At 41.6% G+C, this 23060-nt stretch overlaps 1 protein-coding gene across 1 annotated transcript; it reads right to left on the reverse strand.

The window, feature by feature from the left end:
- Nucleotides 1-13089: 13089 nt before the first annotated feature.
- LOC149455693 (fucolectin-4-like) lies at nt 13090-22605 on the reverse strand. The gene is made up of 4 exons (XM_089685989.1): nt 22526-22605; nt 18097-18176; nt 16400-16685; nt 13090-13880 (listed from the first exon to the last, which is right to left on the reverse strand). The coding sequence occupies exons 2-4, from the start codon at nt 18173-18175 to the stop codon at nt 13712-13714; spliced, it is 534 nt and encodes a 177-aa protein (XP_089542115.1). The 5' UTR covers nt 18176; nt 22526-22605; the 3' UTR covers nt 13090-13711.
- Nucleotides 22606-23060: the final 455 nt, after the last annotated feature.

A 23060-nucleotide genomic window follows, 5' to 3' on the forward strand; every position in this document is an offset into this window, starting at 1 on the left:
GCCTTTAGTTTTGCCTTCAGCAAGTGAAATGCATGCTTAATTGGGTTGAGATCAGGTGATTGACTCGGCCATTGCAGAATATTCCACTTCTTTTCCTTCAAAAGCTCCTGGGTTGCTATTGCAGTGCGTTTTTGATCATTGTCCACCTGCACTGTGAAGCGCCGTCCAATCAACTTTTCTGCATTTGGCTGAATCTGGGCTGATAGTATATCTGTAAACACTGCAGAATTCATCCAGCTGCTTCTGCCTTCTGTCACATCATCAATAAACACCAATGACCCAGTGCCACTGGAAGCCATGCATGCCCATGCCATCACACTGCCTCCACCATGTCTTACAGATGATGTGTGCTTTGGATCATGAGCTGTTCAAGCCTTCTCCACACTGTTTTTCATCCCATTATTCTGGTACAGATTAATCTTAGTTTCATCCATCCAAAGAATGCTTTTCCAGAACTGGTCTGGCTTTTTTAGATGCAAAGATTTTTTGGCAAAGTCTAATCTGGCTTTTATATTCTTCAGGCTTATGAATGGTTTGCATCTTCTGGTGAACCTTCTGTATTTACTCTCATGAAGTCTTCTCTTGACTGTAGACTTTGAAGCCCAGCTCCTGGTGAGTGTCCTTCACTTGTCTGGATGTTGTGAATGGGTTTTTCTTTACCATAGAGAGTATCCTGCAATCATCCACCACTGTTGTCTTCTGTGGACTTCCATGCCTGTTTAGTTTGCTGAGCTCACCAGTGCGTTCTTCTTTTCTCAGAATGTACCAAACTTGAATTGACCACTCCTAATGTTGCTGCTATCTCTCTAATGGATTTGTTTAGTTTTTGAGGCCTTACAATGGCCTGTTTCACTTGCATAGACAGCTCCTTTGAACACATGATGTAGCTTCACAGCAATAGTTTCCAAATGCAAATACCACACTTAGAATCAACTCCAGACCTTTTACCTGCTTAATTGATGAAGAAATAATGAAGGAGTAGCCCACAACTCGTCGTGAAAAAGCTTTTGATTCAATTCTCCAATTACTTTTGGTCCCTTGAAAAAGGGGGGATGGCTATTCTTAAGAGCTGTAATTCCTCCAATTTGGATGTACAGTTGCAAGAAAAAGTACGTGAACCCCTTGGGATTACGTGGAGTTTTGCATGAATTGGGCATAAAATGTGCTCTGAACGTCATCTAAGTCACAACAATAGAAGAACACAGTCTGCTGAACATAATACTACACAAACATTAGATGTTGCCATGGTTTCATTGCAAATAACATGTAAACATTCACAGTGCAGGGAGGAAAAAGTATGTGAACCTTTGGACTTAATAACTGGTTGACCCTCCTTTGGCAGCAATAACCTCAACCAAACGTTTCCTGTAGTTGCAGATCAGACCTGCACAACGATCTGGAGTCATTTTGGACCACTCCTATTCACAAAACTGTTTCAGTGTAGCAATATTCTTGGGATGTCTGGTGTGAATTGCTCTCTTTAGGATCATGCCACATCATTTCAATCGGGTTGAGGTCAGGACTCTGACTGGGCCACTCCAGAAGGCGTATTCTGTGCTGTTGCAGCCATTGTTTTGTTGAATTACTTGTATGCTTTGGGTCATTGTCCTGTTGCATCACCCATCCTCTGCAGAGCTTCAGTTGGTGGACAGATGGTTGTACGTTTTCCTGCAAAATGTCTTGATAAACTCTGGAATTCATTTTCCCATCAATGACAACAATCCGTCCAGGCCCTGAGGCAGCAAAGCAGCCCCAAACCATGATGCTCCCTCCGCCATGTTTTACAGTGGGAATGAGGTTTTGATGTTGGTGTGCTGTGCCTTTTTTTCTCCACACATAGTGTTGTGTGTTCTTCCCAAACAACTCAATCTTGGTTTCATCTGTCCACAGTATATTTTGCCAGTAGTGCTGTGGAACATCCAGGTGCTCTTTTGCAAACTTCAAACGTGCTGCAATATTCTTTTTGGACAGCAATGGCTTCCTCCGTGGTGTCCTCCCATGTATTCCATTCTTGTTTAATGTTTTCCTTATTGTAGATGTGTCCACATGTTAGCATGTGCCAGAGATTTCTGTAGGTCTTTAGCTGACACTCTGGGATTCTTCTTTACCTCATGCAGCATTCTGCGCTGTGCTCTTGCAGTCATTTTTACAGGACGACCACACCTAGGGAGAGTAGCAACAGTGCTAAACTTTCTCCATTTGTAGACAGTCTGTTTTACCGTGGACACATGAACATCAAGGCTTTTGGAGATACTTTTGTAACCCTTTCCAGCTTCATGCAAGTCAACAATTCTTGATGGTAGGTCTTCTGAGAGCTCTTTTCTGCGAGGCATGGTTCACATCAGACAGTGCTTCTTGAAACCAGTAAACCCAAAACAGGTGTGTGTTTTTTAAGGGCAGGACAGCTGTCAGCAACACATCCAATATCATCACACTGATTGGAGTCAAGGTTGGCTCACTCCTGGCTCCAATTAGCTCTGGGAGAAGTCATTAAGCTAGGGCCTCACATACTTTTTCCTCCCTGCACTGTGAATGTTTACCTGTTATGTGCAATTAAACCATGGCAACATCTAATGTTTGTGTAGTATTATGTTCAGCAGACTGTGTTCTTCTATTGTTGTGACTTAGATGACGTTCAGAGCACATTTTACTTTTTCTTGCAACTGTATCTGCATCAGTCATGGGGACATCCAAACTGAGAGATGTGGGCCTACAGTACAGTGCCTACACTGACAGTGTGAAGCGCTCATCGTGAGGTGACCAGAGGAGCCTGTCATTTCCAGGACGATCGTTTGGGCCTTAGTCACAGAATCTGGTGAGAGGGATTTTTCCCACTGGCAGATGACAGGAACACTGCACACAGACAGAGACATTACACTTCACCCATACTCACCAGGCACTGGGTTGTGTAGATGGCTCTGCTAAACAGACACAGTGTTTGCTTTGCTATACAAATACTGCCACGGGATTACAATTATACTTTACCATAGGAGTTTAAGTGCACTAACGAAAGTGGCTAGCTGAAGACCCCAAGATTCATCCTGTTACCAAGAGACTGAAGTTACTGGTGCCATACGGGCATGCACATGCGTATTCAGGCCTCTATATTGCATGGTGTGTGAGGGAATAACTTTACCTTGGAAAGTAGCTATTAAGCATCAGTTGGGTACAGTGTTTACCTATTGGGCTTGTGGTGTCAGGGGTTAGAAGGGAGAAGTCTGACACAACAGAGAGTCATTCTTCTGCTCTCCTCCTGCTTGGACATCATAGAGCCAAATTTATGTAAAGGGGTTTAGACCCACTTTCAGGTTGCCATTTAAGTGTTTGCCTCTGCTCTTGGGGTTATTCACGGTTGGAATCCCCTGAAAGCAGCCTGCTGTTTTCTTGATTCACCTAACGTATTGTGATGGATATGGTAAAATGCCTATTTGGTTTTCTGTTGAATATATACATTTTTCTATACATTTTATACATATCTACTTTTATACTTTAAATTTAAGAAACAACTTCCTGCGCTCAGAATGGGGCCCTCTCCCTATAGCTGCTGACACTTAACCTCCTACCAATGTGAGTCAAATCAATAAATAAATAAATAGTGCAGCGCTAAATACTAAAACAAACATGCATATAAATAAATAAATATTCAAATCAATATATATCATAAAATGTGCAACAGTGCAAATACAGTGTAACACGTGTATTCCACCGGGAATCATCAAAAAGTGACCAAGTGATCAATTTTACTCAATACAGTGCAATCTGTGTATTCCCTATACGGGAATATTCAAAGTGACCAAGTGACCAAACAAACTATATAACACAAAACACTCTAAAAAACGCCACTCTGTGTGAACATGTCCATATTTATATATACTGTATATATATATAGTGTATCTCATACACAATCTTCATGCAAGTGTTGTCAAGTGTCCACACTGTGTATATCCAAAATTAGCTGCAATGGCCCCTCACCTCCTTACATCGACCCTGCAGGGTCAACTCGCTTTGGGAAACAAACACCACTCTGGTATATCACAGGATCCTTCCCAGCGATGTATGCTCTATAACCAGCTCCCTCTCCGGTTCCTCCTTACACAGATCACACAGGGACACCTCGCCTCAAGGGACAAACACCACTCTGGTGTATCTCAGGATCTTTCCAAGCGCTGTATACTCTATATTCCTCTCCGGATCATGCATAAACAGAAGACTCCCATAGTGTAAAACCGCATTTATTGGGTAAACTGTACATAAAGATATCTACTCACATACTCCTTCATCTTTCATGTATCATGTACATATATGGCTCCTTCATCTCATGCTATGCTTGCCTTGCATGGGTAATAGATATAGGGGTTTCAAATATGGCCGCCACGCCACGGTGTCGTCATTTCCGGCGTGGCGGCCATATTTGAAACCCCTATATCTATTACCCATGCAAGGCAAGCATAGCATGAGGTGAAGGAATTTTTTGGAAATCCTCTTAGGGGGACAATATATATACTCTATGTCACACATATGCTGTACGCTGTGATATAGCTATATCCTCAAGGAACCGCTTTACTATCTCAGTTTGAGCAATTTTTGGAAACCCTATACTGGGTATATAGATTCAGGTATATAGTGCCTGCTACATATATAATACTCTTTTTGAAATTTATGTACTGAGACTACCTGGCTTCCCACCTATATATGCACTATTGAACAAGCATTAAGGACCTGATCCTATTTCAAGTCGACGCGAGTCCTCTTGATCTTCACTGATGGTAATATATACCTCTATTTTATTTTGTTGTTTTTCATTATTCAGGGATTCTGCTTGATGTGTATGATCTATATAATTTTTTATATATATCTCTAGAATCACTTGTTATTGTGGACTTTGTTTCACTTGGGGTGGTTACCCAGGAAGTCTCTACATTCATCATATTGGTATGACAGCCAAGTCACTGAGAAGGTAATGAAAGTACTAATCTATCTCTGAATGGGGCAGTTATGGTGTGATCTATGTGCTACTTAAGACCATATTTTTTTGTTCCAGTTTCCACTTACCAGGAAGCTATTCTACATATCCCGGCTTATACCAAGAATACGTCTGAAGAATACATGGCTAACCTAAATACAAGCTTGAATTATATGGAAACCTAGGATTATATAGCTAGAAAACCCCATTGCCTTATATGGTTCCCTATGTGCCAAAACCACCCAGAAATGAGGACGCCAAGTGCTTTTAAATGATTTTATTTGTCTGATATGTTCACCGTGCTTTTGCTTAACCTCCCCACGATCTATGTGATCAAATAAAGTACTCTTTGTAACTATTGAACCTACATTACTCCGCGTGGATCTTTAAGTAACCTCTTTTTTCTAGGTGGTGTTGCTCTTGTCACACTACCACATTGTTTACTATGTATTTCCCGGTTTATAAATCCACACTTTTATGATAAGTGAGTCGGAGATAGTACTAGGACACAAACTATTTGTGCCTTTACAGGTGGCTTTTTTCTGTTCTATTTTTTCGAATACACGTGTTACACTGTATTTGCACTGTTGCACATTTTATGATATATATTGATTTGAATATTTATTTATTTATTTATATGCATGTTTGTTTTAGTATTTAGCGCTGCACTATTTATTTATTTACTTTTATACTTTTTCATATTTCTAAATATATATGTTGTGTGTAAATCTGGGGTTTGTAGTCCTCCATAACTCAAAAATGTCTGTTCAGCAATGTTCTCAACCCCTCCCATCGAGCTGTGAAGATCTTGTAACTACGCCTTGAATATGTGAGGGAGTAAAGAGATAACGAGCGGCAACCAAGGCTTGAGCATCAAGTTCCTGCACTTTTCCCATATTTCAGCCAACCAAAATGTGCCTTTTAGATTGTGACTGTTTTTTTTATATATTAATGACGTATACCCTATTGTTCTCTGTGTATAAAAGGTTAAGCACCGCCCTGCAATAAACAGAGATGAGGAAGTGGTTAAACTGGACAGATGTCAGTGTAATTATTTCACGCATATCCATACTTCAAATTAGGAGCAGCAGCAGACATCCAAACCTGAACCCGATTGTGGCTCAAAACCATTACAGCATATCTGTTATTACATTTATTACTTTCCATAGAGGTCATACAGTAAAGCTGATCTCTGTGTTTTATTATAAAGCGTGTGCTTTTCATTGGTCCTTACACTTACACTATTGCCAAGTGTGTCAGTTGGGGCTGAGACAGATCTTGGGGTTGAGAGGCAGAGTGGCGGAGTGAACAAACTTAAGCAGCCTCTTGGGGGGTATCACTACACATCCAACGTATATGTCTCACACCTGTAACATATAGATTTTAGTTGTAATGTTTATCAGCTACAAAATTTTGTACGTATACTATCAATAATTAGGAGAAGTCTCAATAAGATGAATATCCATGCTACATAAAAGGCTGTTTGAGAGGGATGGGTGCAAACTTTTTCAGCTGGTTGGTGTATTGTGAAAAGGATACTGACATGACTGGTAGGACTCTGTTAGCCCTTTTGGGGTCTTGTATTGCTCTGAGTTGGGTGGTTATATGTATGCTGATAGGTTAATTGACTCCTGTCTAAATTGACCCAATTATGCGTATGTATGAATATGAAATAACTTAGATTGTAAGCTCCTTGAGGGCAGGGACCGATCTGAATGTACAATATATATGTAAAGATCTGTGCAAATTGTCAGCACTATATTTTATTTATTACAGGTACTTGTATAGCACCATCAATTTACACAGCACTTTACATATATATTGTACATTCACATCAGTCCCTAACACTCAAGGAGCATACAATCTAAAATCCCTAACTCACATTCATACCATACATATACTAGGGCCAATTTTTAAACAGGAGCCAACTAACCTACCAGCATGTCTTTGGAGTGTGGGAGGAAACCAGAGTACCTGGAGGAAATACAAGCAGGCATAGAGAGAACTTGCAAACTCCAGGGAGGTGGTGTCGTGGTTGGGATTCAAACCAACAACCCTAGCACTTCCACACGGAAGTGCTAACCATTTAGCCATTGTGCAGTTCCCGTAATAAATAAAATGTGTTTAATGACAAGAAGTAATAGATTCTCTGTGAATTTTTCTTTGTGTTTGGTAGTGCTAGTGGAATGCTATGTTTGGTATACCCAGTTCTTAATGTTTCTTCGGTGTTGTGCAAATCGTGGCTTTTTTTAGCACAACTTATATACCTAAGGGCACAAGGACATCTTAATTCACAGCTGCCAAATTTGGTTGAGCAATTGATGAATTGGGTGATCTGACGGCCTCATCCAGAGTAATCTTTGAAACTATTTTGACCTTGTGTAATAAATTTGTAATATAATATAATAAAGCATTTCTGCTTTTTACACTGATGGATTCCCTTAAAGTAGAGCTCCATCCAACAGGGGAAGTTCACTTTAAAGACTCATCTCCCACTCCCCGTTTGGGGAGTGGGGGGGGGGGAGCATGTACCCGATTTTGACAGGTAACTGCTTCTACTGCCGCTCTGACTGCCTATGTGATCGGAAGTAGAAGTTCTCCTACCTCACCATCCCCCACGTGACAGGCCCCAAAAGACTGTGGGACCATTCACAATGGCAATGGGCAGCCGGCTGTGAAGCCGCAAGCTGTCACAGCCAGGTGCCCACAGTTAAGATGCCAGATAGAGGATGGCCAGTGAATCTGACTGGGGTTAGGACACTGCTGGAGGTGGCTGTTTTTTGAAGGTCAGCTTTATTTTTTATTTACGGGAGACTGAAGCGCAGCTTTAAGGTCTCCTCTGAGGGACAAAGTGGTCTAGGTAGAAAGTGGACATAGTCTCTTACTAGGTGTATTTTTTTTTTGCTATATTCAGGGCCCATTTCAAGCTCAATTTAGGGCATAGGGGCATGTTAGGACCCAAAATGGGTTCCTTCAGCAGTATATGCCAGTTCATCTTGAACACTTTCTCTATAGATCTGTGTCTGGGGTTCAATCTAGTGATAAAATGAACATTAGGTTGTTTGATCATTTTGTTGAATGTTGACTATCCTTTAGAAATAACTGATAGGCCTGCTCGATGTTTTCCTTGTATCCTTTAGTTAGGAATTTGGTTTTAAATACTTCGCTTTGAGTCCTCCCCTTTTGTGCAGTGTTTCCGTATCCTGGAACTGTTGCTATTGTTTAGCTGTTTTGTTGCACAACCCTCGATTACTGCTTGGGGATGTCCCATGGTCTGTAAATCAACACCTGTAGTGTATCCTAAAGAAAATTGGAATGTTAAAATATATGAAAATAACATGCAGCGCTAAGATGAGAATAATACACCTGAATAAATGAGGATGCAAACATAAAAAATATATGATCATATGAGTGAGAATAGTTTATTGATTCAATTGCTTCATACATAAATATGGTGATAATGGGTGACAGTCTGGGGTTTATTTACTAAGGCTGGAGAGTCCAAAATCAGACTCCCTTCTGCATAGAAACCAATCAGCTTCCAGGTTTCATTGCCAAAGCTTCATTGAACATGCTGAGGTTAGAAGCTGATTGGTTTCTATGCAGAAGGGAGTCTGATTTTGGACTCTCCAGCTTTAGTAAATAAACCCCTTTGTGTCTGGCGAAAGACAATAATCGTGACACTGGTGATAAATGTGAGAGTGAGTTGCACTAACCAGATAGCACTGTATTAAGTGCATGCGAATGATAAAATCATCTGGATATGGTCATCTGGACCCGGGTTTTCTGACGAGCAGCGACAGGAATCACAGCATGTCAGCCAGGCTTCTGAATGACCAAACTCTGATCGGAGACCACCAGAGGGAGCCAGCAACCAGGATGTCATCAAACCTTCTTTAAACCAGGTATCCAAGGGTATGTAGTATACTCAAAAAGGACCACCAGAGGGAGACTGCGCCTTGAAGTACATCTGACGATTCCCTTAGGGATGACAGGCTCAAAAGAAATGAGCCCAAGTACAAAAAGAGTATCTTAGTGCAACACTGTTTTATTAGGTGCAAAATAATGACAAGAATATAACTCACATGTAAAGTGCAAATGGCCTGATGACCAACACATAAAATCCACGTGGAAGAAAGGTCACTGAGGGCAGCTTTCTGACATGTTTCGTGCTAAAGCACGTTTTTTTTCTTTTCTCTTTTTTGAAAACGTGCTTGTTGACATATCTGTAAATTCAATATCTTAGAGTACAGTACAGGACACAGGTTCCTCCATGTTCTTGTCTGTCATCTCTTTATTGCTTGCTAACAAAACTGGAGCCTCACAGAGTTGGCAGGGTTATATGGGTACACTAAGGGGTGTGTAGGCTTTGGGTGTAGGTGGGTGGCACTTCCTCCATGCTCCCCTCCTTGCTGGGCGACACTCTCTTGCACATGGGGTATCTATACTTGAGCCGTTTCGATCAATGCCCTGGGACAAGGCAAAGGCCGCTTTCAGGGAAAACATAACCTTAGGATGGGCCTCCAACTTTTGAAATGGCTGTACACTGTGTACACTTGAGTAATAAACTATCCTCCAGTTAACTCTTTCATCCCCAAGTCAATGTACACCATTACTGTCTCTGTTGCACTTAGGAGGGACACACTGACTCTATGCTCACTCCACCTGTCCAGCGTATCTCTGCTACCTCACTCCCAGTAATGGAATAGAGCCCTGATGTGCACCTAGCGCTGACTCCATGCATGCACTAACTTCACTTTTTTTCCACCGTACCGGCTACACAGGCTGGGAACCTCTGAGCACTGATCTACTCACATTACTATGGGAGACAGACCGCCAAGAGAGATAGTGCCAACAACACTTCTTTGCTACAAGAGAATGTCCTACCTATCACAGGTACATGCTTCATGACAGGCTTCTTGCTAAACTTTCCTTACCCATGGTAACCACTTGTGTCTTCATACCCCAAGGTGCCTTAACTGGCCCAAGCTGTATACCATGTGTGTGCTGATTGCTTACATGCAGAACGTTAAGAACTTTAGACCAAGCAAAGGCAAAGTTTCAAAAGCTTTGCCAAAAACTTGGTCATTCCAAACAACATCAGTAACAGTCTTTTCCTAAAGTCTCTAAGCCCTAGCTCAGGTTTGTTGCTTCCTCAGGGTACCTGCAAAGGCAAGAGTCCATGCTTGGTAGAGTCCATCTTGGCAGTGTCAAGCAGCTGGTGTCTTCAGGCAGATTACAGGTCCCAGCAGTGCTCCTAGGTAGTGTGTGGCTCCTGGAGGCAGGAAAACATCTGAAAACAACAATGGGGCCTGACAGCAGTGCTCTGGAACTCTCAGGACCCGGACCCAATTCCTTTTTCAGCCACACATGACTAGTGGGTAGGGCCCAGAAAGCCAGCGAATAACAGCGGCACAATGTTAACTCAACCCTCCCAGCCTGGGCAGCTTATACACTAGAGACAAATAGGCAATCTGCCTACAGGTGCACCCAGAGAAACTTTTGCCAATGCCTGCTATGGTAGACAGCGGCTCCTGACAGGAATCCTAGTAAGAAAATGTGCCTCACCCCTCTGCATGTAGTAGCACACCCTCTGCCCAGCCCTGCAGAACATGATCAGGGATCCTGGGCAATCAAGAGAATTTGCTTCCTCCCCTCTGCCATGACCCCCTGGCCAACTTTGTAGGACATAACTAACATCGGCTCCTAGTAGGGATTCCAGGCACTCATCAGTAGGAGAATCTGCCCCACCCCTGAGAGCTCTGAAGGAAGAGGGGATATACCAGTCACATGGCCACAATAAAACAACAGAAAAAGGGTACTGAATTGTTTTTTTAGATAATTAAATTAAATGGTATGTTTAAAGTGCTCATAACTTAAAAAATGTTGCATTGACTTTTATCAGCAGTAGTTGGAGTCAAGCATCTACCACCTCTAAATAAGGACACACTCACTGTTGGTTTCACACCTTATAAAACAAGAGGAATTATTTCTTTTGAATTTGGGATTTGTTTTAAATGGTTAAACACAGCAGATTTCAAGTGGTCTTCCAATTATGGTTGTTACCTTCTGCAAATTCAGCACAGTCAAACCTGTTTTTTAGTTAGCATTGTACAGGGTGGGGAAGGGATAGAATCACTATCAGCATTAATGTATATTGTGTGTGGGGAAGTCGATCAATCGGGACACTAACATCTACAGGTGAAACTCGAAAAATTAGAATATCGTGCAAAAGTTCATTTATTTCAGTAATGCAACTTAAAAGGTGAAACTAATATATGAGATAGACTCATTACATGCAAAGCAAGATAGTTCAAGCCGTGATTTGTCATAATTGTGATGATTATGGCTTACAGCTCATGAAAACCCCAAATCCACAATCTCAGAAAATGAGAATATTACATGCAATCAATAAAACAAGGATTGTACATAGAACGATATCAGACCTCTGAAAAGTATATGCATGCATATGTACTCAGTACTTGGTTTGGGCCCCTTTTGCAGCAATTACTGCCTCAATGCGGTGTGGCATGGAAGCTATCAGCCTGTGGAACTGCTGAGGTGTTATGGAAGACCAGGATGCCTCAATAGCGGCCTTCAGCTCTTCTGCAATCCCACGGTCATTGAACCAGGTTTTGGTGCTTTTGGCAGTGTGGGCAGGTGCCAAGTCCTGCTGGAAAATGAAGTCAACATCCCCATAAAGCTCGTCTGCGGAAGGAAGCATGAAGTGCTCCAAAATCTCCTGGTAGACGGCTGCATTGACCCTGGACTTAATGAAGCACAGTGGACCAACACCAAAAGATGACATGGCTCCCCAAATCAACACAGACTGTGGAAACTTCACACTGGACTTCAAGCATCTTGCAGTGTGTGCCTCTCCATTCTTCCTCCATACTCGGGGTCCTTGGTTTCCAAACAGATGCAAAAGTTGCTCTCATCAAAAAAGAGGACTTTGGACCCCTGAGCAACAGATCAGGTTTGTTTTTCTTTAGCCCAGGTAAGAGGCTTCTGACGTTTGTTATTCAGGAGCAGCTTGACAAGAGGAATACGACATTTGAAGCACATGTCCAGGATCCATCTGTGTGTGGTGGCTCTTGATGCACTGACTCCAGCCTCAGTCCACTACTTGTGAAAGTCACCAACACTTTTGAATGGCCTTTTCCTGAAAATCCTCTCCAGGCTGCGGTCATCCCTGCTGCTTGTGCACCTTTTTCTTCCACGCTTTTCCCTTCCACATAACTTTCTATCATTGTGCTTTGATACAGCACTTTGGGAACGACCAACTTCTTTTGCAATTACCTTTTGAGGCTTTCCCTTCTTATGGAGGGTGTCAGTGATGGTTTTCTGCACAACTGTCAGGTCAGTAGTCTTTCCCATGATTGTGATTCCTACTGAACCAGATTGAGAGACCATTTAAAGGCTCAGGAACCCTTTGCAGGTGTTATGGCTTAATTAGCTGATTAAAGTGGGACACTTTGAGCCTAGAATATTGCACCTTTTCACAATATTCTCATTTTCTGAGATTGTGGATTTGGGGTTTTTATGAGCTGTAAGCCATAAACATCACAATTGTGACAAATCATTGCTTGAACTATCTTGCTTTGCATGTAATGAGTCTATCTCATATATTAGTTTCACCTTTTAAGTTGCATTACTGAAATAAATGAACTTCTGCATGATATTCTAATTTTTTGAGTTTCACCTGTATAAAACATAGCACAGGTCCCAGCTTTGCTTATTCAACAAAACCCTTCCAAAAAAGCTTTTGGCTTTTATTTTAGAGTAATAGTTTCGATATAGCAGCCATTCTCTATCAGGGTTCCTTCATAGGTTGCTAGTGTTGCTTGGGCTGATTGACCTCCCATGTGGTGGTGTCTACAGATTTCCTGAGCCAACGCCTCTTAGCAGAGCCAGAAGCATAATGTTGGATATCTTTTTAGCTTTCTGTACGGGTGACATTCTGACAGCCTTTATAGGGAGGGAATTCTTCTCAGGCCACTAGTGTTAGAGTTTTCTCACTGGTTTCCAAGATCTGGAATTAGTTTTAAGGCTTCCTCTGGGGTGAAATGGATGAGAAAGCCTGCTATATAGTATTCAAACACTATGAATGAGAAAGACAAGCAATGTTAATTTTATTTTATTTTATTAATTTTATTAACATGATTTGAAAAGAAGATCATTTCCATTGTATAATTACACTAAAGCACTACTGAAGATCTCCAAAATATAGAAAAAAACTAAACTCCTGGGTATGGTACATATGTGCATACTCCCTGCCACAGATCAATGCTTGGTACCCAAGTGACTTATCGAGGAATGCGAGCACTATATACCAATATGGACTATGGCAAAGGTTGGTATTTGAAAAGCATATAGTTCCAATGACACAGGGAGCCAAACAGCACTGTAAGGATGGACACTATAGGCTGGACAGAGAGGATGGAAACCAAAGGCTGTATTTTTGGGGGTTATTTACTAAAACTGGAGAGTGCAAAATCTGGTGCAGCTCTGCGTAGAAACCAATCATCTTCCAGGTTGTATTGCCAAAGCTTAATTGAACAAGCTAGAAACTGATTGGTTACCATGTACAGCTGCACCAGATTCTGAGTTCTTCAGTTTTAGTATTTCTTCCCCTCTGTGTCTTGGTATGAAGGGATTACAGGTTCAGTTTAATGAAATGCATTAAGAAGTAACGATAGCATATGAAGCTTGTCTCAATCCACTCTTCCATCACAACTGAAGTTTAAGTTAAAGACAAGTAGGCGTGTTATCTGCAGGAACTCCAAATACTTGAACTTCACAAAGAGAGAGATACGTCAGCTGCCCGGGTATGATGATGTTTACGTATCGGCCAACCATGTTGTTACACTGGAAGCTCTGAGTGGCACCACTTGGGATGTAGTTGATTTCTGAGCAGCTGTGTAAAATCAGTACAATAATTAATGTACGTCATGATGATACTCTTGTCATTTAAACATAACAAAATGATGTATTGACCCTTACCAGTCTAAGATATGGTTGCTGCATTAGTTTTTTTACTTTATGAAGTTTTTTTCCTTTTATCCTGCCAGTAACACTTCCTGTCCTAGGGTGACAATGCTCACTTACACCCCGGGCACATCTGATACAGATGTCTATGCAAGTCGCACCAAAAGTAGTGCATTTACTACTTATGAAATCGGTGTGGCTCCGACCAAGTCGGAACCGCAGTAGGAAGAAGGGTCAGCCGCACACCGGAGGATAGAAGAATATAGTGTGTGTTTATTGATCCATAGGACACAAAAAATACCAGAACATGAATACAGGACTTGTTAACATGTTTCACACAATCTTGTGCTTAATCAGATCGTGCAAAACGCGTTAACAAGTCCTGTATTCCTGTCCTGCTGTTTTGTGTGTCCTATGGATCAATAAATACACACTATAGTCATCTATCCTCCGGTGTGCGGCTGACCCTTCTTCCTATTACATCGTGTGTGGTGGCGAGCCAGAGCCTGCACCTGTTGTGGATTGATCTGGATTGTTTGCCTGAGCGGTATACCTTTGTTCTTTCAAGTCGGAACCGCACTGATATGACCGCTCCAATTGTGGACAATAGGTTTCAACTTGGCATTCAATTTGCAAGTTGCATGGCATGCAAACCGCATGCTAAGTCACACCCGATGTGACCGAGGACTTACTGTACTGTATCTATGGAAAAACAGCGTTGTCACCCAGACTGGACTACAAACACATCATCCTCTCCATCTCATTACATGAAAGGAGGGGAATTAGTAGTTTACAGAAGGAAGTTTATACAATTTATATATCAGTTCATTTAACATGAAGTGATAAGAAAACAGTTTTTCTGGCAAGATCAACTAGCACATCATCTAAGAACCAATAAGTTGCAATATTTTATATTTGTGTTCTTAAAGTGGAATTTCACTCTCTCAATCCATGTGGACTTTTTTTAATCTATATGCTGCTAGCATTAGTAAATAGATAGGAAAGCATATCATTTACTTGTTTTAATTTTTTTTTTACATTTCTTTAATTACTTCCTGGTTACCATGCCTAAACAAATGATGTCATAAATCCCAGCTGTCTGGGGAAGAGGGGAGGGAGGGTTCTCAGATTAGCCTATGCCTGAACTAAGGGTAGATGGATTTCAGGAAGTAAATGATACATGAATCATCATCCCTTACTCAAGATGGCCACTACCAGAAATGCCAGGGGGTGTTTTTCAAAATAATTTCTCAGCAAATTGAGACATGGATGGATGGATAAATGGGGGAGTTTTCTGTGAATATTAACAATGAATTAAGTAGCATTTTTGGTTTGTGGTGCTCATATGCAGTGCAGTTCCACTTTAGGTTTAGCTATCCTTTACTATAATACTGGTACAATTGTCTGAAAACTAACCTTTAAGTAAGGCTGTATTATTTCATTAACTATTGTTACACCACCCCAGCAACCATCCTAAGCTCAACTAACATCACCGTATTGGTTCACTTACCTGTATCTAATCTAATTTGGCACTGGCAGCACCTGCACACTAAATTCCTATAGACTTTAATGTGGTCATACACATTATACTGAGATGGGGTCCTTGGTAAATGGCCCCATCCAAGTTAATGGAAAGAGAGTTTTGTCACTAAGGATGTCAACACAGTCAAGGGTCAGGTCTCTGAAACTAAGGTAAGAAGCTGGGGGAGGGAGATTAGAGTTTATTCTAGGATTGCCAGAAGGCACCATAACAATAGTTAAGTGGAAGGTACAGCTGTACTTTAAGGACTGCCCCCAATAAAAAAAAACAAGCAGCAATTTGAAGAGCGTTTCTATTGAGAAAAAAGTCAGTTGCAATGGAGCTTGTTAATTCTGATAAACTTGCTCCCAACTACAGTATGCTAAAAAGTTGCGCTTGCCCTCAAGAAATCTACTGACTAGCCTTCAGAGATCCCATCCACCCAACTGTCACTAGGGGTAGACTAATCCAACCACTCATTCTAGAGCTAAACCAATCCAACCGCTCATTCAGTGCTGTACATTTTGCAGGTAGATTTGTGGCACACCTGTATTATCTTTGTGCCACTGCTGAAAGCTGATACCATATTGCTTGGCACAGGAGGCTCTTTTACATTGTGAATGTCCTGATTCAATGCAAGTGGCTAACGTATGCTTAGCCATCTAGCCATAAGGTTCCTCATCATCTACCCACATTTTTAACAGGCACTAGAGAGACAAACGTAGGGCAGGACCTGTAAAATAGGGTAAGGGTGCTGGTCGTATTTATGAGGACTTCAGTGTACCCAAAATATTGTAAAGCTGGAAAATATTTTCTTGCATAAATTACTAGCTAATACCCTACTGCAATAAACTAGTGTGTGCTCAACTACATCAGATGAATATCATGGCCTTATCAGTAAAGTAAAATTCACAAGAACCAGTAGTGACCTTGGATTGTTATTCCCATTGTTCTCCAGAGAATTTCCAATAAGGATGCTTGCCCCATTTATTCTCTCTGAGCAGCAGTCTCCTCTGTTGGTGATGACGATTTGGGAAATCTTATATGGCCTCAGTAGGTCCACCCTCCACCATGGGGACGTATCAAGGTTTGTGGTGGAACATGAACCATGGTAGAGGTTGGTGTCCAAGTTCCCGTCAATGGCATTTATAGCGTTGGTGATCCCAATATAGGTAGAAGATTGCGTTGCCCGGCCTTGAAGAGCAATATCTTTTTCTATGTAAAATGTAACAAAATATAATCATTGAATCATTGGGAGTAATAGACACCACTCCACATATCTATTTATAAGAGGAATTCCTAACATTTTCCTATTCTATTGACTCTTTGATTCTTTTACTGCCAAAGCTGTAACTACGATGGTGGCACAATACATATTTAAATTGTACAAAATGTCCAAAAACTTTTTTCACTTTGAATGTAGTAAAAGAGTAACCACCCCCCCCCCCTTAGCATTTTATTTCTGTCTCCGTTGCCCTTGTAGGCTTTCCCTTACTTCCAGTCTGGTGAACTGTTGATGTTGGAACAGGAAGTAGAACTAAATCTCTCTAATGGAGCCCCAGATAACAGTAAAAATTGGCAGGAGTTCCAATCCTTCCTCATGCATTACACAGCCATATCAATCATTCAGAGGAATCTGTCATCATGGCAGAGGGACTCAAACATATCAATGTAGCATGACGTCACTGCACTTGTAGTCCATTGATTACTTCCTCCAGCCCCATGATGGTAAGTCCGTACCTCCATAAGGACCTAGGGCTAGGGGAACAGTCTACAGGAGCCTGTGATGCATTGATCCAGGCTGCAATGCTTTGCAGGCTCGAATGCAAAAATAGTAATGAATGGACATTTTCCTTTCCTCAATATGAGTGCATTTATCATTTTTTTCTTACAAAAGGTGAACAGTAACTGGACACACCTGATCACATGATAAAGGGCCACTGTGATTGTACAAAGGACACAGCAGTCACAGAGCATGCCTGATGCGTGCTCCGAGGGCACGCAGAGGGTAGGGTTCTTGGAGGACATCCATGGACACCCTCCCAGAACTAATCAACCATTCTGTAGCTGTCTTTAGGCTATAGCGTGGTATTAAGGTGGCAAACGAACCCCTAGCAGCCTCTGGATGAACAATATTGTTCCATGGAACCCTGGTTGGGAAAGGCTGTGCTAGTAGGTTAATTGGCTCTTGTCGAGATTGGCCTTAGTATATGAGATAGGGACCTTAGAGTGTGAGTTTCTTAAAGGCAGACACTGATGTGAATGTACAGTATGTAAAGTGTTATATAAATTGTTGGCACCATGGGCGGACTGACCATTTGGAAACTCGGGCACTGCCCGAGGGCCCGGGGTCAGTAGGGGGCCCCATGAGATGCCCCTGGTAGCTTTTTCATAGGCTTTTTTGAGTTTGGGCAAGGACACAGGGGCCCCATGATCCCCTATTGCCCGGTGGCTCCATGAGTTGTCAGTCCGCCCCTGGTTGGCACTATATAAATGCCTGCAATAAAAGTAAAATGATACATTTTATCTGAAGAGCCAATTTATCTTGTTCTAAGTTTAAAAGTAATAAAGATTTCCTAGATTGGTATAAAAATGAGATCTTCTGTGTATAAAAGAAACAACTTACCAAGAGGAGGGAACTGAGAATTCTGAGCTGCAGCAACAGACAAGATCCACAAGAGAGAAGAAAGGTGCAGGGATGCCATTCTGAGAAAAAGATACACAGATATGAGGGACAAAATCAGATACTTCCAGCAATCTGCAGATGAAAAAGAATGTTTGTAATCTCTAGTTTCCTGTAAAATCTTTTGTAGAATATGCAATGTATTCCTATTCCACAGCATAGCTCAAAGTGTATGTGAAACCTAACAAAGAACTTCTCCTATTTGGTCTCCTTTGGTTTGTTATATAGAGGTCTCCAAGGTATGACCCGGGCCCTCTACAAGATTTTATCTGACCCGCAGCAAGGGTGAGTGGCCTATCCTCAATGTGCAGAGACAGCACTGACTCTGATAGGGACCCTGATGTAAGGGGGGGTGGCTCTGATTTGTATATGGCTGTCTGGTGGGGATTTTGATGTAAATGGCACTCTGATGGGGATTCTGATGTAAGTGGGCACTCTGATGTAAATGTCAGTCTTGTGGGGATTCTACAGTAAATGGCACTCTAACAGAGATGCCAATGTGAGAGGGGACTCTGATGGGGACCCTGGTGTAAGGGTGGACTCTGATGTAAATGGTAGTCTGGTGGGGATTCTAGAGTAAATGGCACTCTAATGGAGAAGCTAATGTGAGAGGGGACTCTGATGGGGACCCTGGTGTAAGGGTGGACTCTGATGTAAATGGTAGTCTGGTGGGGATTCTAGAGTAAATGGCACTCTAAAGGAGACGCTAATGTGAGAGGGGACTCTGATGGGGACCCTGGTGTAAGGGCGGACTCTAATGTAAATGGCAGTCTGGTGGGGATTTTCATGCAAATGAAACTTTAATGGGGACTCTGATGTAAGCGGCACTCTGATGTAAATGGTAGTCTGGTGGGGATTCTAGAGTAAATGGCACTTTGATGGGGATGCCAATGTGGTAGAAGACTGTGATGGAGAACCTAACGTAAGGGCGGACTCTGATGTAAATGGGAGACTGGTGGGGATTCTGATGTAAGGGGAACTCTGATGGTGACCCTGCTATGGGAGGGGACTCTGTTGGGGATTCTCATGTTAGAGGGGATTCTAATGGGGTTCCTAATGGAAGGCGCAATTCTGTTGTAAGAAGAGGAATGTGATGGGAACACTGATGTAAGGGTTAACTCTAATGTAAGGGGGAACTCTGAAAGGGGACCATGATGTAAGGGGGAGTCTGATGGGGACCCTGATGTAAGGGATAAGTCTGATGGGGACCCAAATGCAATGGGGGACACTGATGGGGTCCCTGATATAAGGGGTGATGTTGATGTATGTAGGGAACGTGATGAGAACACTAATGTAAGGGTTAACTCTAATATACGGAGGAATTCTGAAGGGAACCCTGATGTAAGAGGGAGTCTAATGGGGACCTTAATGTAATGGCACCTCTGATGTAAGGGAGACTCTGATGGGGAACTTTTCAGTCCAATGGATATTTGTAAAATATACAATGTAGACCCCCAATATAGAGCATTTACGGTGTTTTGCTATTCTTTGATAAGTTCATAAGAATACCTGTTGATTCTGCCAGAAAACCTGTGAACTCATAAATTCCTTCCTGTGCTGATTGTTATCATCTACATTACATGGGCTCCCATTGCCAACCTCTCCCCTGCAACAGCAGCTCACAGGGAGCCGGCACTGCAGGATCATGTTATAGGACTGGATCGGATTAAAGATAGGTAAGTATACAGATTTTATTTAATATACAGGTTAGGCAGATAAATAGGAGGATATTTTAAAAAAAGTTACACTTTGGCTTTTCTTCCACTTTAAACCTTAAGAATGTTCTTTAAAATATATGTTCACCTTTCTTAACATGTTATATGTTACACCCATATTAAGGGTGTAACATGTGATATGTTACGGGCAGCTAGCTGTCAAATTTTTAAGAAATGCGGCTGGGTGGGTAGAGCGCCATGGTAGTTTATTCATTCTTCCTGTCAGTATATCTTCTTGCATCATACATCCCATATGGCAAGAAGATATACTGACAGGTCTGCAGGAGACCTGCATGGCACCAGTGATCTGCTGAGCGCTGGTGCAATGCTTTCCAGGATCCTGCAGACAAAAATAATAAATGCACATTTTTTTACCTGCAAAAAAATGTGAATTTATTATTTTTTTCTAAATGGTGAACTTATCCTTTAATATTCAGCTGTGGAATGAAAAGCTTTTTTTTTATAAAGCTAAATACAGTATGTTGTAGAAAAAGAAAGATCATTTTAATGTTAGACTTGTTAACCAGTTTTCTAGAAAGAGTTTTTTTTCTACTCTAAGAGTGGTTAAAGCATATCTAAACCCCAAAACAAGAATGTAATATATTGCAGATCACCAGTCTTTAGATGTAGTGTATGCATTAGTTTTCCTTTTTTCTGGATTCACTTCCCCCCCTATTTTCCTTTGGTGATCCTGCCAGCAACACACTTCCTGTCCTAGGGTAACAGTGTTCACTTGTCCTACCATATCATGTCAACTGAAAAAAGCTTGTACTACGAAACCCTGACCCTCTTCTATTTCTCATCCACAACTCTGCCCTGAGCTACATCACCAACCTTAACCCAAACCATGGATCAACTTTTTTCAGGAGGACAAAGAAGGTATCTAAATAGATCATATATTCACTTAAAGTGGTTGTAAAGTGTAAAGTGGTTGTATACCCAGTGAAGAGGACTCAGGTGATACACAGAGATGAAACAAATCCTCCTACATAAATTGTAACTATCTGCAGCCCTCTCTTCTTTACATCCATTCAAAATGTTGAATTTATAAAGCTTGTCAGAGAATTTAGAAAAAAGGGTGCAGAGAGCTGAAACTACACTGCAAAGCTCAGTGAGAAGAGCTCTGAGAGCTGATTGGAGGGAAGAGACACACCCCCTCCACAGCACAAAGGAACAGAGCTGAGGCTATCAATCTGCTGGAAGTTCTTCCCCTGTCACCATTTTTCTCTTGGTGTCAGGAAAACTTAGCAGTAGTAACTGATGCTGATAGCAGAGGAACGAGACAGCAGACAGAGATGATGCTTACTGCTCTTAACTGAGACAAGTACACACTATAGATGGATATGCTTTGTTCATATTTCATGTCTGAGGTCTACAATCACTTTAAATCTGCCAAACTCAATTATGTATTTGTGCCAGTGTATTAGTATTGTTTGAGCAGGGAGTCAAGGGAGATAGAATATCATCAATGATGTTGTCTGCCCTTTGATATCACAGGGAGATCTCTTCTACTGTATTTAGATCAGTTTGCAACAACTCACCCTTATTTCATAATCACTTCAAAGGAATTCTCCAATTATGATCCTATCCATAGTATTCATACCACCACAGTAAAGCTGAGTTGAAGTTGGCAGAATGTCCAGTAGCAACAGAGTCTCTTGACAATCCAGCCCAACATACTAGGTCTGGCAATCCTTGTGGTGTAACGCTATCTGTTCACTGGAAAACTGTTCCCCTGGATCTCCTTCTGCTTACCCAGATAATATGTCCAATATGCATATTTTCTCTGATAGCTACCTCCATCTAGTGGCCATAATGCAGTATTTTCCTGAAGTACTGCAATCAAGAAAATAACCCATTGTTTTTGTAAAGGAACCGACCCAGACTGCACTTGAGTACTTCCGTTAGAATACCGTTTCCCCGTCCGAACACCGACAACAGACACCACAGCTGATCATACAAGACTAGACGACACCAGTCTTGAAGTAAAGAAGGAGGTAGACTGTTTTATTTGAACACAGATACAAGATATATACACTCAGGGTACAATCCCCCCTCCCTGCATAATGACACAGGGTGGGGCAATCTACATTTAGTAACAAGAGACACACAGGTATTCAAATTTTACACCAGCAGACAGTCCCATCAGGAGGGAGGGCTGCTGGAGACACCCCCCCACTAAGCTAATACATATAAACACATACATCCCATAATAATTTGCTCCCAAGCCAGACACACAATAGAACAATGGGATGCAGTCACATGACATTAAACAATCAACAACCCCCACACAATATTAGTACAGATCACCCTGTACCCCTAACAGGCACAGGGTGACTTACACATAAGAGGGATATGGGGAGCTGAGACAGGGATCTCCCAACCTCTCCAAAGTGAGCTGAGTTCCATGGGCCCCCCACCCAAAGTGACTCCTGTCACAATGTTCACTAGAGGGAGCTGACAATCTTAGATAATACACATATTAGGCACATATTGGGGATTTATAAATAGACCCCATGAACTGACTGCTAGCTTAAAAAAATTATAGACCCATGGCACAGTAATTGTGTACATTTTTGAATAGCTAATCTTGTAATTACAGTGCAATGTAATAAAAGATTTACAGTATAATCTAATAGAATTAGACATAGAGCTACCTGTTTGTGGGCAAGGGTCTGAATTTCTCCGTTGACTGGCCTTTCTCTTCTCTGCTATGGAAAGCACAGCTGGGGGTATAAATATAAGCATTCATACAATTATCAGCATCGATCAAAACTTTATTTGGTATTACAGATGAGGTCGCACCCAGTGATAACACATTTTCAGTGTAATGAGTCAACATTAGGCAGAAAACCCAGTGTAAATAATAAGACAAATTTGTGGAACTCTGGCCAAAATGTTTCTTCTCTTTCATAACAAATAAAATGGTGTTGCGCTAATATCAATAGTACTAAGGACACAATAATTCGAAGAGTGGGGAGACAGAAAAAATAACCCCAAATTAGAGGTGATAAGTATAAAGGCCTGAATCCAGACCTAATTAAGTGCAATATGACCTGTGACAAAGACAACTTGAGGAATAATCAGCAGGTGAACATAAATAATACATAAAAATGTAAAGGCCTGAACCCAGACCAAACTAAGTGCAATATAGATTGTGATGAAATACGACGTGAACAATAGTCACCAAGT

The sequence above is a fragment of the Staurois parvus genome, unplaced genomic scaffold (genome assembly GCF_062004578.1).
Source record: "Staurois parvus isolate SC_StPar_1 unplaced genomic scaffold, SC_StPar_1.0 ptg000390l, whole genome shotgun sequence".
NCBI classification, from domain to species: Eukaryota; Metazoa; Chordata; class Amphibia; order Anura; family Ranidae; genus Staurois; species Staurois parvus.